Source organism: Xylona heveae, assembly GCF_001619985.1.
Source record: "Xylona heveae TC161 unplaced genomic scaffold L228scaffold_7, whole genome shotgun sequence".
Taxonomy (NCBI): domain Eukaryota; kingdom Fungi; phylum Ascomycota; class Xylonomycetes; order Xylonales; family Xylonaceae; genus Xylona; species Xylona heveae.
The window spans coordinates 784,386-800,374 of record NW_017264199.1 but is presented as its reverse complement, the minus strand read 5'-3'; the positions used below and the strand labels follow the sequence as shown (position 1 = coordinate 800,374).

Genomic DNA, 15,989 nt, shown 5'->3' with positions numbered 1-15,989 from the left:
TAGGGAGCCGAATGGAAGCTGGTTAGGTCATACATTTGTCGCTCACAAAACATACGATTGCTACGCAGATCCATTACGAGCAGATTATTGGCAACAATCGTACGCGCAACATTTCCGAGACTGTAAGCAGAGCCAATTGAATACTTATATACCGAAGATCAAGCTCACCGACACCAACCAGAATCGTCCTGGTTCTTACGCCTGAGCTCTCTTCGAAATTTCGAGTTTATTGAAGAGAACCCAAGCTTGCAACGACGCGCAATGGCCTCGGGTGCGGCTAAGAGGAAGCTTGTTGTCTGTGGTGGGAATGGATTCCTGGGTATGGTAAAAGATATTATTTAAAAAATCATTCATCGATACTGTTTACTGAGAAATTATTAAAGGAAGCAGAATCTGCAAATCTGCTGTTGCTCATGGGTGGGATGTCACGTCTATAAGGTACGAAACGGAGTTGCGACTTTGGATTTTTGTCCACTTTTAACCCAATTCAAAATAGTCGGTCCGGTGAGCCTTCCTGGTCGGCCGTTACATCTTCGCCGAATGCACCTGCGTGGTCTCGCTCCGTTACATGGGAGAAAGCCGACATCCTCAAACCGACATCGTATAAGCCGCTGCTGAAGGGTGCGGACGCTGTGGTACATACAATGGGCATTCTGCTTGAAGCGGACTATAAAGGAGTGCTGCAAGGCAAAGAGCCTATTTGGAGTGGACTACAACGGGCGTTCAGCGCATCCAAGGCGGGGAGTCAAAATCCTCTAGAGAGAAAAGAAGGAGAGGATCTGCGACCCAAGGAGAAGAATGGTCAACTGACTTATGAACTGATGAATCGCGATTCAGGTTTGTGTTTCTCAAATCCAATTTTGTCAGGAAACGTTCAAGCTAATTTTGATATTCTTAAAGCTATCACGCTCGCGCAAGAAGCATCCCATGAGAATGTTCCTACATTTCTATATATCTCGGCGGCCGCTGGCGCGCCGATACTTCCAGCACGTTACATCAAGACAAAGAGGGATGCCGAATCTGCAATCACATCTGCTTTCCCGAATATGAGGAGCATCTTTGTCAGACCCGGATTTCTCTATGACTCTTCTCGAGGCTTGACTATGCCCTTGGCCGCACTCACAGGGATGGGCGCTATTGCGAATTCGCTCGTGGGCGGGCATTTGACTTGGCTGATGGGTGCTGGTGGTGTGAAACCCTTGAAGGCGGACTTGGTAGCCGATGCTGCCGTCGAGGCTATTGGAGATAATACCGTGAGAGGTCCTGTCGAGGTACCAAAGATTGAAGAGCTCGCACATAAAGCGTGGAGGCGAACCATGCTCTAGGCCTTGAGGGCAAAATGGATACGGAAGGGAATGGCGCAAGACCCCCGCTGCTGTTGCCGTTATCGTCTTCATCAGTGATTTGCCAAATTGCCCCAACTTTAGTAGATCCAAGGCGAATTGTTGGCGTTGAGAAATATTCCATTACATAGCTGTACCCCGCTCAAAGCTATCACGAATATCTGCCGTGTACTATATTTATCTTTGTTAGCAATACTAGACTATGATCGGCAGTCGAGAAATACCAACCTTGTTGTAGAAGCGACCCAGTTTGAGGTTGAACTGCTTGTTCTTTTCATTGATGAAAGTAACATCACCATCATCGTCTCCCCGACCTCTGTCTCTTCTCTTCTTCATTTGCACCTCCTCGGCCTTCCTCATCTCGTTGACTAAGCGATCCACGGCAGCTTTGTCGGGTTTGTTTTGGGTAAAATCGGTGCTATCAGCAGTCGAGTAGAAGGTGCCGTCCTGGTCAATAGCCACAAGTTCTCCGTCTTCCGTCTCGACGACTTCCAAGCCACCGGTCTGAGCAGCCTTTCGGACGGCGTCTGTCTTCTGCTTGTCGTAACTTGAAACGTCCGGTTTCATCTCTCGCAGCTGGCGTTTGTACACCTTATTTGCTTCCTGGCGATAGTCCTGGAAAGCAACTTGCCCCCGATGCCGCTGCTTTTTCTCCATCCTTCGATCCCATTTCTCTGATTCCTCTACAGTCCAGTCCCAGGCTCGCTTGCGCTCGAAATCTTCACCAGAAGCCTCGGTATCTGCTTTCAAGAGATTATGCGACGCAATAGCTTGCTTTCGTGATAAGGAGGTGAGAAGCTTGGGATCAGTCGCAAGTCTTTGGGATTCGGCAGCGGCGTCCTTCAGGTTTCGCTCAGCGGAATTTTTCTGGTGATACGTAATTAGCTATCCGAAACAAAGCAGGGTACACGACCTCTTCTTATGCAGAATAATCCAAAGACTTACTGCGCGAGCCTTGAGAGCCTTGAACCTTTCCATCCTTTCTTTTGCCTTTGCCTGAGCATTGTTCTCCGCCGGTTGCTCGGTCGGTCTTTCCGCTGTTTCCTTATCTCTCACATTTGCCATGGAAATGTTCTCATGGCTAGGTTGAGCAGAAGCGCTTGAGTCTCCTTGATCGCCCATTTCTTCTGCAATAAAATGAGTAGATGTCGTCGGTTGGCGTGGTGCTATCCTGCAACGAAGCTTTGTTTGGGAGAGAAATCGTTGTGACGTGCGAGTTTGACGACCAACTCAACGGGACCTAGACCCCAGAAGGCGTGATTACATAATCAAGATTCAATGTTTGGGACAGTCGACGGCGATGCGCAAACTAGTAACTCACTGCGATTGCTTTTGCAATAATTGGCGGGGTCAATCAATTAATAGTAATGCTCGGAAGAAAAAGTAATGCGGAGATTTTTCTATGCTGCTGCAGAGGGACTTGGTCTGCCAATGTTTCCTCAAGAGGTCTCAAGACGGCTGCCTCTGTGCAACATGTGAAAAGGCAAAGACAACCTACTGCACCAAGGAGCAAAGCACCGCCTCCCATAGCAGTCATCAGAGCTGCGCTACTTGATTCGAATCTCCAATCCAAAACACGACGGACGACTGAGAAATATGCGGAGCCTCATATTCAAAACAAACAACGGAACCGTCACGAAAAGCTCGATTTGCACGAGACGCTACTCAACTCCGCTGCACAATGGGCACGAAAAGTGTCGAACGACCAGAAGATAAGGACGCTCGTAGGGGCTTATCGGGATTCACGGCCAAATGAAACTCATTCCAGAGACTTGTTTCGGGACCAATCTATATGGGCTTTGAAGAATGCGCGCATTTTTGAAGACATAATGGACGGGCTGGCTCTGGTCCTCCACGCCCCCATCGACTGCCATCCATTGGACGACATCTCAGAGGCTCTGCTGGCAGCGCTCGACAGATGCATAGACAATGGCAGCATCATCAACCGCTTGACGGCTCTCAATGCCTTGAGCTACCAAATTCGTCGCGAAGGTCATAAACTGCCTGCTGATATATGCGTGCAGGGTATGCAATCTGCAGCGGATAATGGATCGGTGCACGCATTACAGAGATATCTCTTAGAATTCAGCAAACAGGGTGGGACCTTATCTTCTGAAAATCTCCGCCAGATTCTGAGGCAATTGAACGTCCAGCCAGTAACTGGTCCGGAAAGCAAGTTTCTCGGCGGGCCATCTGATGCACTAGCTCTCTTGACCGGAGAATCTCAATCGGGCATAAAAGACGACTTGGAGGCCCCAGGTGTCAGTTTGCGCGGTTTCCTGGATCAGAGAAAGAGCGAGGTCTACGGTGACTATCTTGACGCTCTAGCACGTTTGAAAGCCGACGAAAAGGTCTGGCAAGAATGGCTTCGGTGGGAACGGCATGAAAAGGGAGACCGTCAAAAGGAGGGGACTCAGTCGACTGACCCTATGCCATCTCTATTTGCCAAGAGTCTACTTCAGGCAGGAGACCCTAGGCATGCCTGGATGGTGGTTGCGGAATCTGCGGCACATCCGGCTTTACCTGTTCAGAGGCCAAGCGTTTGGCTGGACCTGCTGGATTATCCCGAACACATGAACGTCTGGCCAAAAGGCATGGATGCGGTAGTTCTGGAAAAGTACGATCAACTCTTATCTGAGATAGAGCGCGTTTATGGCATAAAATGGACAGGGGGTGAGGATGGAAGCCATATTCCTGCGCCCGATGCCGATGAAGACATGCATCTCTTGCTAGCTGAAGAGTTATGATCTTCCATATACTGGCTCGAACAGAGTGTCTATGTTGTATCAATAGTTTTAAGCATGCGTAAGGCGTCATTGTTCTAAATTCTGCGAGGCTTTTTCGGTCTGAAACGCCAATAGGGATTATCAAACGAGCTGAAGATATTGGGTCGATATTTAGCCTGTATTTTAGACTTCTATTCGCAGACATTTAGAATCTATATTTAGATACCCGTTGTCTTCGAGCTTCAAAATCATCATAGTCCCCTCCTACAAGCTTCTGCAATAGTGAAACTTCACGGGCAGACGTGGTTGCGTGTTGCTCAAATGCGTCCATACTTTTCCTTAAATCTCTCAGGATCCCCTGGAAGATGATCTGGATGGCTTCGAATTTGTAACTTCGAAAGCCTAGATCGTTGAATTCATTTGCGGGATCTTGCAAACATAGCAGGAAGGGCTGTGATTCGCTGCGGCAAGAGATCCTGAGTTGGCCCCGGATGATCTATACTTGTCAGCATCATTGCTTTAAGCTTCGACTTATGATATCCTTACAGGATCGTTTGCTGCGGCCTCCTTCTCCCTTTTAGACAACGTTTGTTTTGCATCCCTCTTTTCAAAAATACCGGGAGGATCTACTGAAACGCCTTTATTTTGACAGTCTAGTTCCGACCAAAATTGCAAAAAGTGTAAAAGCTGCTTTGCAAGATATCCGTGTTCGCGAGGAAGAGGATTTAATTTTAAGCCCGCCACAACCATCATGAAGAGGCTATATGAGCCCAACCCTCCCTGATAAACTTCACTAAGGCCACGCATATTCAGCGCACTCTTAAGAAGGATCTGAAGTGGCCGGGCGGCGGGGAACTCCGCTAGATAATTCCGAACGTATTCTTGCGATGCAATCGAGTCATCAGTTGCCGTGATCTGTATGCTCAGTCCTGTTGCTCTGTGTGTGCCATTGATAATGGGTATTCGAAACCCGTGAAAAGCGAGGTCCTCATATCGCCCTGTATTCCTCATGAATGCAGCCAACCCTTGAAGCCTGCGCATTGTACGTTTGACAATCTCTGGACGCCTAGCACTGGGCCCTCTGTCGTCTCCTTTATCCTCCTCCTTTGGTAAGCCCAACTGGAAATCGAGATCGGAAAGGGGTAGCGCTAAGCCAGTCACAGAGGAGCCTGAGGGGTTGAGAACGCAGTTCGGAACAAATGTTTGCACATCAGATTGGACCATCCGCTGGAGTTCTTCCCGGGCCAATCGCTCCCGGTTAGTAAGACTCATGTACGAGTCGAAGGCCTCAATTTCAGCGTCGAGACTGCCATGATTAGTCCCTTGTCTTAACCAAAAAAAAGGCAGTCCTTCGGCTCACCGTGCAAAACCGTCATTCTCGTTGATTTTCAGATGCGCAAGCCATGGTGTGCCGTATTTCTCCAAAGAACCGTTGAATGGGGCAATACGGGTGTTGAGAACAGTCACAGGCTGGCGGGGTGCAAGTCGGTGATGCTTTTTAGCAAACCTTGAACGTGATCCTTTGCCGCTTCGCTGCGCAACCTTGACTTGGGTGTCCTCAATGATCTTCTGGGGCGTGGGAGCCGCAGATGCCTGTGACAGGGCAGGGCGTTTATTACTCGAAGGAATCTTTTTTATAATCGAAGCTCGATTTGTTGCTCGGTGTGCCGCAAGTGTCGCCTCTAAGCTATCCACGAATATATCTTGCTTTTTATGCCTTCGTCTTCGCTGTTTTTGCGAAACATTTTTGGAATTTCCTGGGCCGTCAGAGCCCTGTTCAGCAACACTGGATTCGAGAGACGAGGTCTGGCCTTCGGAGACACTGGTTGCATGCCGCTTTAGAAACCGCGGGCAGAAGTCATTATGAATGCCCAACACAGAACAGAGTGCCGATAACGGTTGAAAGGAATTGGGTGCTTGACATCTACCAATTCGGCGAATCGATTGGCAGTACATGATACTGTGGAGAGTTTTGGACGGATCTCGAAGCTCCAATTGCGCGATTGTCATCGCTCGGAGCTCCCGTTCGGGTCTGGCGTCGGCCCCTATGGACTTGCACCCCACAATCATAAGTTAACTTATCTGTCACCTCCAACTCACACGATCCTCTCTCTCTGCAAACCACGGCCGGTATCTTCTACTATCTTTGCATCAATCCCGCCAGTTTTGGTGTTAATTGGTGCTGCCATTAACTGCTAAGGTATACTGGAGGATCGATTGATCTGCAATGGCTGGAGTATTCGAGAACCTCTTCGGAGGTGCCAAACCCTCCGCCAGCAATGTGCCTGCTGGCGAGGAGGCAGGTGAGTCGAGACCACTCTCTTCAAAGCTGTCGAAAGCATTACTGACGTGGGCACCCCGCGATTACAAGACTTTGCCGACTTTGCCGGAGCTCCTGATCCACAGCCGGCATCCTTCTCTCCTGTGACGCCTTCCGCAGCGAGCGCGGCACCAGCTTTCCCAACCCAAGCTCACCCTGCGCTTCCTTACACGAAATGGTACAGGGTTTGGGAGCGAGCCTCCATCCAGGACTTCAAGCTCGAGATGTACATTCTCCCAATCATCCTGGTCATTGTGCTCGTTCATCTTTGGGGAGCAAAGGCAAACCGCCGAAGAGCTAAGCACTGGATTGCGGCGCACGCACCTTCGCTCGAGAAGGAATTTGCTTCCGTGGGATTCGGAGGTCGCAAGGCGCCGTCAATCGAAAGCGTCCAACAGGAGGGCCTCGCGAAGGCTTCCGTTTCGGACGACCTCATCATCCCCGAGGAGCTGCTCAAGGAGAGGACCCTTCAGGAATTCACCACTTATGCTACTGGCCGCCAGAACGTCGCTTTCATCGACCTGAAGCTCTCTCTGTTGAGACGATTCAACCCCTTCGCATTGATTGCTGAGCATGCCCTCGGTTTCTTCTTCGAAAGTATGCCAGCTCCAATTGAGAAGATGGAAGTTGTCTTATACGCCTTTGACGGGAAGGAGAAAGAGCTCGTCCCGGTTCCCGGAGGCAAGCGTGGACAAGAGATTCTCGACGAACGCAACGTCAAATATGGTTCTGCTTCTACCTACGATGGGTTTGTCTTTGCTATCGTGAACAAGGATCTCATGAGAAGCATTCGGGAGGAAAGATACGACATCTCCCTTACTACTACGAAGAACCATCAGAAGATTCCCCAGTGGGCCACAGTTATGAGCGAGAGCGCCGAGGTTACCGAGATGCTTCTGACGCCGGAGCTCGTTTCCGCCGTGGAGAAAGCCGGAGATGCCCTGGAGTACTTGATTGTTACTGACCAGCCCGTCGACAAGCCTTTGAAGTAAGTCTTATATCTCGCCTCGTTTTTTCTTTCTTTTTTCTTCGCCCATTGCCTTTCAAAAGCTCGAGGTAATTAACCATGTTATTCGCTCTTTTCCAGGCTCAACGAGACTATCCCCAAGAAGCGGATCCACCTCTCTCTGAAGCTCCCCTCTGGAAACGACTATTCCTCTACAATCCCGCTTTTCAACTATGTTCTCCGTCTTCCGGACCAGCTCGTCTCACAAGCTCACTTCCGCCCCGAAGTGATGCGCAGAATCCGCCAGACGCGTGAGGACGAGATCCGCAAACTGCGCCGAGTGGACGAGGAAGAAAAGGCCGAGGAGCGCAAAGTCCAAGCCGAGCGTGAGAAGAAGGCTAAGCGCGAGGCAGCCTTGAAGAACCTCAGCGCGGACGAGCAGCGCAAGTTCCTCGAAAGGGAGAGGGAAAAGGAGCTGAAGAAGAGCCAGAAAAAGATGAGCAGGAGAGTTTAAGAAGTCAAGTGACTTAAGCAGGCGGCAGCATTTGTTGTACGATTAACGGCAGGGGGAGATATGGGGATTGAATCGCGATAGATGGTAGTTCTAGCGATGGAGGAACCTCCTCTAATTTGGTTCCGATGTTTATAAAGTCTCTAGTTGATCCGTTGTTTTAAAATTGAGCTCACGTTGGAGTATCACATAAGAAAAAAAACACCCCACCGGGAAAAGATGAGAGGAAGGTGCGCGGGTAGATGTCAGAGGTTGAGGCAATTGTTACCTGAAGCTTCATAGACGGGACGAGGACCAGTGAAGATATAGCCTACTTATTTTACCTCGCGGCGAGCATATGAAGCGGCCCATGTGTACCTAATCTAGCTGGAGAACAAATATTGATGTGGAGTTCGGACACTTGAAGAGTTTCGTCCTTTTCAATCGGCCATTTGGGCGGATCAGACATCTACAATCAAATCATGTGAAGGCCAGTCATGCAACGGAAAATATGGAGTTGATATTAGAACAACAATTGCTTACTCTAGTTGCGCTCTATGCTGCAGCTAGTGCGCTAAATGAGCGACTCATGCAAGAAATTCGAATAAATAGAGAAAAAGAGAGGAATAGTCTCAAACAAATGAAGGGCTTCCCATAAATAATGTACTGACAAACTCGCTTTTGATTACCCCCAGCCATTCCATCTGCGAAAAAAAGACTGCAAAAACAGCTGAAACAAAACAACCAAATACTCAAAAGAAGTCGCTAGAACGCATCTGAAATAAAGAAAGAATTAAGGCAGCGAGAGGCGAAGACGCTGAGCCAAATGATTGCTGGAAAGTGCCAAGATAAAAGGACATAAAAGAAAGACAGAGAGAGGTATCTGACTATCGTACAATCTAATAATACAACCGCATAGACAGAGGAGACTTGTCCTGCAAAGCGGAGAGGAGAAATATGAATGATCTACCAAAGAGATTCTTGCAGAGAGAAGGAGAGGAGACATTGGAGTATGCACCTGGGAATATTTAGCTGCCGTAGGCAGGGGGTGGAGAGTCGTCTCGTTGACCATTATGCCAAGCATCAGCGGGTGCTGATTTCTCATCCCGTGCTTTTCTGGCCATTTCGGTGGCCATCTTCACCATGAATGCTTGTTCCAGGATTCCGGCGGCAGAAGATTCTGTCTCCTGCAGAGTCATGGAATGGTGAAGAGCGGAGGGTGATGAAGGCGCGAAGCGTGGCTTTTCCTTGGGGTATGAATGAAGATGCAGAGGTTCGAGCTTTGGCCGCTCGGGTGGTGTATAAGCAGGTGCCGGTTCGTGGGGTTTCTCCTGAACGAACGAATCATCCGCATAGACTCCGGTAAGTGCGGCTTTTGCCTTCTGCTCTGCCCGAGATGTCCGAAGTCGAATGGTTGAGGATTCGGCCAGGCTATTACTCTCCGACAACATCGGCAATTTGACGACGTTCGTTGGCGAGCCTGGCGGTGTAACGAGCTCTCCCTCCCGATCAGTTGAAGCAGAAGGGGTAGGAGGTCCGTTCGAACCAGTCGCTGTAGACGTAGTCGAGGCGACACTGGCGCTGTCCGTACTGCCGGTTTCGCTGTCATTTTTACTACGGCGCAGATTGACAACCCGGTGCTTCTTCTTTCTATGACCGTGGGCCCGAGAATGCCGGCTAGCACCCATACTCAATCCGGTGGTTCCAGTAAAGTGGCTTGTAGACGATTGTCTGGAGAGCGGAGAGCCAATTCCACTGCCGTCTAATGATGCAGGAGCGGTGGCAGTGCTACCTGTAGAAGAGTTGATCCTAGCGAGACTCGGAACCGTGGCGACGGCAGCATGCAGACCAAGGGTCTCTGCGTGTTCAGTGGGGCCAGCCCAAGCTCTGAATACGGCGTCACGAATAGAGGGCGTAAAGAGTGATAGAGTGCGGTGAGAGTCTGTCAGAGTCGCTAATCGCAAGAGATTCTTTTGCGAAAACAGGGGCCGAGTTTCAGTGCCAGATTCGAGGGACAAGTTTGAGATATCCGTCGGTCCCAGCGGGTTACCAGATGAATCGACTGGGTCCTGAGGCGGGCTTGCCAAAGGATCGACAGGCTTTTCGGATTGTAAGGACCCATTACGAGAAATATCCTCATCGATCCTTGGTCGAAATTCTGGGACCCATAGGCGCAAGGACAGGCGATGGATGATGGCAGGCACCTCGTCCATCAAAAGAACACGCAGTTGGCCTTCAATCTCTTTTTGGAGATAATCTCGTACAAATGGAATGGAGTCAAAAGTAGATGAGACTTTGAGGGATTCAAGGGGATCGTTACGGAAGACCAAAGTCAACCCTTTCTGTCGCGAAAAGACGAGGATAATAATCGCAGAGAGCTTGATCTCTGATAATGTGATTTGCAAGGGTATGGTGAGTCCCGAACTGATTGAATCTTGATCAGCGAAGAAGCTTGGAATAGAAGTGAGGACATAGCTTACGCTGCCGCGAGCGGCTGGGGAGAAGCAAAGGATGGTTTTGTCGACAAATAGGTATTGAGTGGATTTGCCTGCACCCTCGTTTTGAGTGTGAGAAAGGCATCTCCAGTATAGCACATTTTGAATATCCCTCGAAACCGATCCTCTGCTATATCACCAATCTCCAGGATCTCAAGGTCCGGAGGCACCGAACCAAGATTGAGCTCATTAACCAAGATATCATCCACTATGATTGCTGGCTTTGGCGATTTGTTTAGAGCAGTCGTCAAGAGCTCACGGGCGCGAGAATAGAAAAGCGAGTCCGCCGTCAAAGGCGACCAGTTGAAGTTGAAGGCCATCTTCTAAAGCATCACACTGATATGCACGAGTGATGAACCTACGCGATCCGTTGCGTCAGGTTCGAAAATGAAGCTTGCGAAGCAGAGTCTTGGAAAAGGGTCGCGTGCGAGCGAGTAAGCAGGTGACGTTATTGCCGTAGCAGCCGACCGGGCAGAGAAGGAGGTGACTGCAATTGAGAGCGCAGGTAATAGCTCAACAGCTCCAGATCATAGCTAATATCATCAATTTGGATGCAACGATCAATTCAATAGATGAATAGTCGGACTGTCAGCCGATATAGAGTTTTTGGTGTGGCCGAGGCAACCGTCGATGGGAGGAAGGCACGAGGGCAAGTTTCAATTAAAGAAAGGGAAGATTTCGGGGAACGGGAAACAACTGCTAAGAAAATGTTCGTCTTCCTATTGGAGCAAGAGTCTCTGTCCGACGCCCTTGCCTTTTGCGGAATAAAATCCTAAAACAGGAAAAAGCATCGAAGCGAGCCAATTATAATGATTGAGGGTCCTGATGGCATCTGCCGTTTGGCCCCTGCTTGCCGAGAAGCTCCTCTAGAGACCTTCACATGACTTATCCGTGGCAGAGCAAGCAATCAACATCAGGAGCAGAGATTACTTAGAATATGATTTGTTCCTTGATTGCGAAAGTACCTAGAGATGTATAAAAGTAGACATACAATTAGGGCCATACTCTTAATCAATATGAGGGATATTCGTGGTTATGGCTTGAAACACCCTAGAGCATTCGTCAGGGTTCACCCAGGATTGGGTAGCATTCATATGACAGAAAAATTGTTTTGATTGCACAACTTTAATGGGATTTCAAGATCACTCTATAAGACAGAAGCTTTGATTCTATGTATTTTCCCCATTTCAGCACCATTGCACATATGTACAGTACTGTTTGGATAACGAACAGCGCAGAGGTTGCACAAGACAATCAGATTATTCTGCCGACCCATGAACCACCAATGCAAGCGCCGCCTTGGGTATCTTGTCACTCTAGTCTCTACAAGCATCTTTACCTTTGATTTATCATAGGCCACAATTGTAACAATAGAGAATTGGAATTATGCTCTGAACCAAATGTATCTTAAAATTAAGTAACCTTTCTGCCCCGGGCGAGATCTCCACTTTCTGTCACGTGAAGCGAGGATTGCAGTGAAAATGTTGCGGTGGGCCAACTTTATATGAGGTGGAGATGCATCTTTATATGTCACTCAAATGCAAGACCACAAGGCTGCACCTATTGCTTGGCGTCTTATGGGACTCGTATATGCATACCCAGGTAAGGTAGGTAGGTCGGCAAATAAGGTCACAGTTCTAGTGTAGCATCGTTATGGGCCAAACACTTGTGGAGAACTGATGGGGATATCCATGTACATAATAATCGTGGCCTCTCATGATCAAGCCAGAGAGAAGCTTGGCGGCTGAATAAGATATCGTTGGCAGGTATGAAAAGAGACCACCCCCAGCCTTACTCTGTAGGCACCGTCGTGGCCGTTCGTCCCGCGGAAACCGTCAGAAGCAGACAAATTAGGCCAGGGGTGGGCTGCAGTAGACCACATGAGCTTTTTATTGAACCCATGGGGAGATTCCCATTATTGGTCCAGCTGTGGGTACCAATAGTAAACATACCATACTTGGTACGAGACCTTGCATGTTCTGCGAGGCTAGCTGATCTTGACCTTGCTGGCGGGATGGTGGAAAAGCAATCGCTCTTAGTGTCTTTCCTTTGGTTTCCGTCAGCCAAGAACCATTATGTCGCACTCGAAATGGTTTCATCAAGGGCGAGTAATGTAGGTAATGTAAGTATCCATACAGTGTCAGTAACGACTGAGACAATTTAATCTCGGGATCTGTTAAGATAAAATACAATGTCCAAGCAGCAGACCTTAAGCGCGATTCCGTGATCGGAGCTAATTTCCACGCAACAGAGTTTCTCACCGCCCCATAATCTGATCCTTCAGGGCGGATCAGATTAAACTGGTGACACATCAAATTCAACAGGGGGTCCTCACGGCAAAATGACGACATGCGACCGATAACATGTACAGTGACAGGAGAAAGTGGATTGACAATGCATCCTCATCATCAACCAGTGACACAGAATGGCAACTCTTTGTGTAATCCGGAGATGTTGAAATTCATCATCTACGGATATCATCCATGCTACTCGTAACCACAACACTGTTAATTCTCGGCTTATCTCGGGAAGTTTTGGCGGAAAGGAGTAACCGGACGGAAGATTGAAAATGGGCCGAATCGGCGGAGCATGCGCGACCGTGAGCAGTAATGGTACCCCTTGGTGCCGAACTCCTTAGCGCAGCTCCAATGTACAGGTACCAATTTTTTTTTTGATGATATGCAGATGATAGTGGCCAAACGAACCAAGAAGATTTAGCTTTCCCTGACGCCCACATTTCCTTCCCCCCGTTCCCAGCCGAATCTTCTTTCCACGCACCTAGAAGGAATCCACCCATCCGAAATAACACCACTTCTCTCTCAATGAGTCTCTCAACACAGATGCTTTCTCTGCCCTAATCTCTCATATATCATTCTTGCGGTCGATTTGGTATCCTTTACGTTCTGACTCAATTACATTCCGCCGTGTCGTCTCTTACTTCCCGTCTCATTGGGAGGAGGCTGCTGGGGGAAGCGTCTTTGATCAACGCTTGTCGAATCAATCTGATAAAATTGGCTCGGCCATCGTTGACCCATCTCTGTAGGTTGCATCAATCTTCCTGTCCCAATCTGCAACAATGTTATTCAATGATTTTCATATAAGCTGTGACCTTTTACTCTTGCATCGAATGTCGCATCGAGGGCATTGCTAATCGTGTAACTTCTTCACAGCCTCGTCCGGGTCTTTCAGACTTAATTCCCTCGCCACAGCTTCCACCATGTCGTTCCATACGCAAGCTTCCCGACACGTTCCCCTTCCACGCTCTGCCCATCCTGACAATCCCATTCCACAAGAGCCACGCTCATTGCCACACTACGATGTGTCCCCTTCTGTCTCAGCTCAATCTCTCTCATACTCTGAGTCTGACTCCTTTTCCGACTCGGAGTCTCCCTCTACGCCTCCTCCTGATCAGGAGGTCGAGGAAATTACTGAGAAGCTGAAAAATCAGAACACCATGTCCATTGATTTTACTCGGAACGAAAAACGTCGTGCCTCAACCGTACTACTCTCACAGAATGCCCAGGATGTGCAACGGCTTCTGGGAAATGGCAAATCTGCCACGCAATTGATCGAGAAAACTTGCTGTGGCGGCGGGTGCTGCATGATGGAAACTCTCAGTGACGACAGGACCACCTTGTCTCGCACACCTGTTGTCGTCCCCGATAACGCCGCTTTCCGGTCCTTGAACCTCAAGCTTGGGCCACTCAACCTAGAAAGCCAGCTTACGAGCCTGGCTTCCTTGCCCGCTAAAACCATATCATTCCTACCTCTTCCTGGAGCCAAGCAGGAAAACCATAGCAGATCCGAAATTCATCCTCCATCCTTTGTCACACCGCACCATCCATACTCGGTTTATCCGGCACCAGTGTATCATGCTCGCGAATTGACCAAGCCTGGGGCCGAGAAGCGGACTTATCACTTCGACATCGACGTAACAGACTATCCTGAAGAAGGAGGAGATGTATCCTTTGTGGTCGGAGGCGCTGTAGGTGTTTGCGCACCCAACGAAACCAGTCGAGTTGATGAGATATTCGATTTGCTCTCCGTTCCTCGCTTTGTAAGGGACAAGCCTGTTCTTCTCAAGACTGAAACTGGCCGCTGGCCAACTGTGTGGGGTGACGATCAACCTCGCGAGCTCGTGACCACAAGACGTGAGCTTCTCACCTGGTGCGCAGATATCCAGAGCTACCCCCCTACGAAGCCGCTCCTGCGTCTCCTCGCTGAACACGCCGAGGCGAAAAACGAAAAGAAGATTTTGGAGTACCTGGCATCTGCCCAGGGCCAGGCTGCTTTCTGCGAGTGAGTAAACCCATGCCTTTCTTTACTTTTCCGTGTTACTAACTTGGATAGCCTCCGCACGGGACCTTATGTTACTATCGCTCAACTTCTTAGTGCCTTCCCCTCCTCCAAGCCTCCGCTCGATCATTTGCTCTCTTCTCTCCAGACTCTTATGCCTCGTTTCTATTCTCTCTCCAATGATCCCCACATTTCAAGTAAGAGAGATGGCCTTGCCGGACGCCGGCTGATCGAAATCGCTGTGACTGTTCACGAGAATGACGACTGGCATGGAGTTGCCCGCACTGGAGTTGGCTCTGGATATTTTGAGCGTCTTGCCCGGCAACTCCTCAAGAGCGAAAAATCGGGCATTGCTCCTAGAGAAACTGGAATTACTGTTCCTCTTTTCCGCGGACTTATGGCCAACCCCTTGGCTCGAAAGTTTGCTACAGACGGACCAATGCTCTTGGTTGGTGCTGGCGTGGGCATTGCTCCGTTCCGCGGTTTTGTCCAGAGGCGCCTTCAGAATGCCAACTGCGCCAATAAGGTTTGGGTTTTGCAGGGTATCCGCGATTCCCTTGTTGACGAGCTTTATAACGGCGAGTGGGGCGTGCACGAAGACGAGGTCAAGAAAGTAGTACAGAGCCGACGAGGCCATGGCAGGTATGTTCAGGAAGAGGTCCGTCATCAGGCGGACTTGGTCTGGTACATCATCAATGCCCTGGACGGTCGAATCTTCGTTTGCGGCAGTAGTAAGGGCATGGGTGAAGGTGTCGAAGCGGCGTTGGTAGATGTCGCGATGGACAAAGGCAAATTGAACCGCGAAGAAGCCGTAGAATTTTGGGAGAAGAAGAAGGATGCTGGTCAATACATTGCCGTAAGTTGATCATTCTTGCACCACTTCTCTGTTGCTTCAATTAACGACAATTCAGGAAACATGGTAATGTTCGACTGTTGCCAAGCTGCCCTTTGTATAATTCATCTGAGCTATTCTTTTCTTCCGTTTGGGAGGTTTGCTGCTTGCATCAACTTAGCGAAAAGCTCTCGCAGTGAATGGACTGTTTGTCCTAAACTTTTCAGCATTACATACCTCTTAGCTTTCAAGCATCGGCAGGGTTTGCATTTTATTCGGAGTTTTGGTGGATGCTCTCGAGCACGTTTTATTTTTCTTTTTTTGGCACAATTTTTCCTGTCCACTTACATGGGACACAAGAGACTGGACGGGTGATGCCATACCACATGTCTGCAAAAGGTTGGCAATGTAGCTGCGCTTGCACCCAGGGCAACCATCGTTTGTGGAAAAAGTCTTCTTCGCAGCAAATTCATGGTCCGCGATTCACTGAGGCACCTGCTCTCGGATGCTCATGCTTCTTAATCGAGAAGCTTTTGCCTCG

General features: G+C 49.2%; 8 protein-coding genes across 8 annotated transcripts; 5 read left to right on the top strand and 3 right to left on the bottom strand.

Annotated features, from left to right (window-relative positions):
* Positions 1–72: 72 nt before the first annotated feature.
* On the top strand, positions 73–1,516 carry L228DRAFT_248466 (NAD(P)-binding protein). The gene is made up of 5 exons (XM_018332858.1): positions 73–122; positions 182–319; positions 384–438; positions 497–837; positions 901–1,516. The coding sequence occupies exons 2-5, from the start codon at positions 262–264 to the stop codon at positions 1,323–1,325; spliced, it is 879 nt and encodes a 292-aa protein (XP_018187292.1). The 5' UTR covers positions 73–122; positions 182–261; the 3' UTR covers positions 1,326–1,516.
* L228DRAFT_269191 (SYF2-domain-containing protein) lies at positions 1,467–2,465 on the bottom strand (the record flags this gene model as incomplete). The annotated part of the gene is made up of 3 exons (XM_018335246.1): positions 1,467–1,514; positions 1,572–2,210; positions 2,289–2,465. 3 exons carry the CDS (start codon positions 2,463–2,465, stop codon positions 1,467–1,469), a joined length of 864 nt encoding a protein of 287 aa, XP_018187291.1.
* A 205-nt stretch (positions 2,466–2,670) lies between these two features.
* On the top strand, positions 2,671–4,400 carry L228DRAFT_248464 (hypothetical protein). Its single transcript, XM_018332857.1, has one exon. The coding sequence runs from the start codon at positions 2,711–2,713 to the stop codon at positions 4,088–4,090; it is 1,380 nt and encodes a 459-aa protein (XP_018187290.1). The 5' UTR covers positions 2,671–2,710; the 3' UTR covers positions 4,091–4,400.
* On the bottom strand, positions 4,275–6,079 carry L228DRAFT_269189 (hypothetical protein; the record flags this gene model as incomplete). The annotated part of the gene is made up of 3 exons (XM_018335245.1): positions 4,275–4,565; positions 4,616–5,375; positions 5,430–6,079. 3 exons carry the CDS (start codon positions 6,077–6,079, stop codon positions 4,275–4,277), a joined length of 1,701 nt encoding a protein of 566 aa, XP_018187289.1.
* A 36-nt stretch (positions 6,080–6,115) lies between these two features.
* On the top strand, positions 6,116–8,234 carry L228DRAFT_158756 (DUF1682-domain-containing protein). The gene is made up of 3 exons (XM_018329377.1): positions 6,116–6,372; positions 6,441–7,377; positions 7,477–8,234. Exons 1-3 carry the CDS (start codon positions 6,297–6,299, stop codon positions 7,847–7,849), a joined length of 1,386 nt encoding a protein of 461 aa, XP_018187288.1. The 5' UTR covers positions 6,116–6,296; the 3' UTR covers positions 7,850–8,234.
* Positions 8,235–8,853: 619 nt separating this feature from the next.
* Positions 8,854–10,640, bottom strand: L228DRAFT_269187 (hypothetical protein; the record flags this gene model as incomplete). Its single annotated transcript, XM_018335244.1, has 2 exons — positions 8,854–10,249; positions 10,306–10,640. 2 exons carry the CDS (start codon positions 10,638–10,640, stop codon positions 8,854–8,856), a joined length of 1,731 nt encoding a protein of 576 aa, XP_018187287.1.
* Positions 10,641–13,262: 2,622 nt separating this feature from the next.
* On the top strand, positions 13,263–15,639 carry L228DRAFT_158709 (FAD binding domain-containing protein). Its single transcript, XM_018329376.1, has 4 exons — positions 13,263–13,359; positions 13,491–14,619; positions 14,671–15,472; positions 15,528–15,639. The coding sequence occupies exons 2-4, from the start codon at positions 13,538–13,540 to the stop codon at positions 15,537–15,539; spliced, it is 1,896 nt and encodes a 631-aa protein (XP_018187286.1). The 5' UTR covers positions 13,263–13,359; positions 13,491–13,537; the 3' UTR covers positions 15,540–15,639.
* L228DRAFT_158685 (hypothetical protein) lies at positions 15,381–15,952 on the top strand. The gene is made up of 2 exons (XM_018329375.1): positions 15,381–15,472; positions 15,528–15,952. The coding sequence occupies exon 2, from the start codon at positions 15,533–15,535 to the stop codon at positions 15,821–15,823; it is 291 nt and encodes a 96-aa protein (XP_018187285.1). The 5' UTR covers positions 15,381–15,472; positions 15,528–15,532; the 3' UTR covers positions 15,824–15,952.
* The last annotated feature ends 37 nt before the right edge of the window (positions 15,953–15,989 follow it).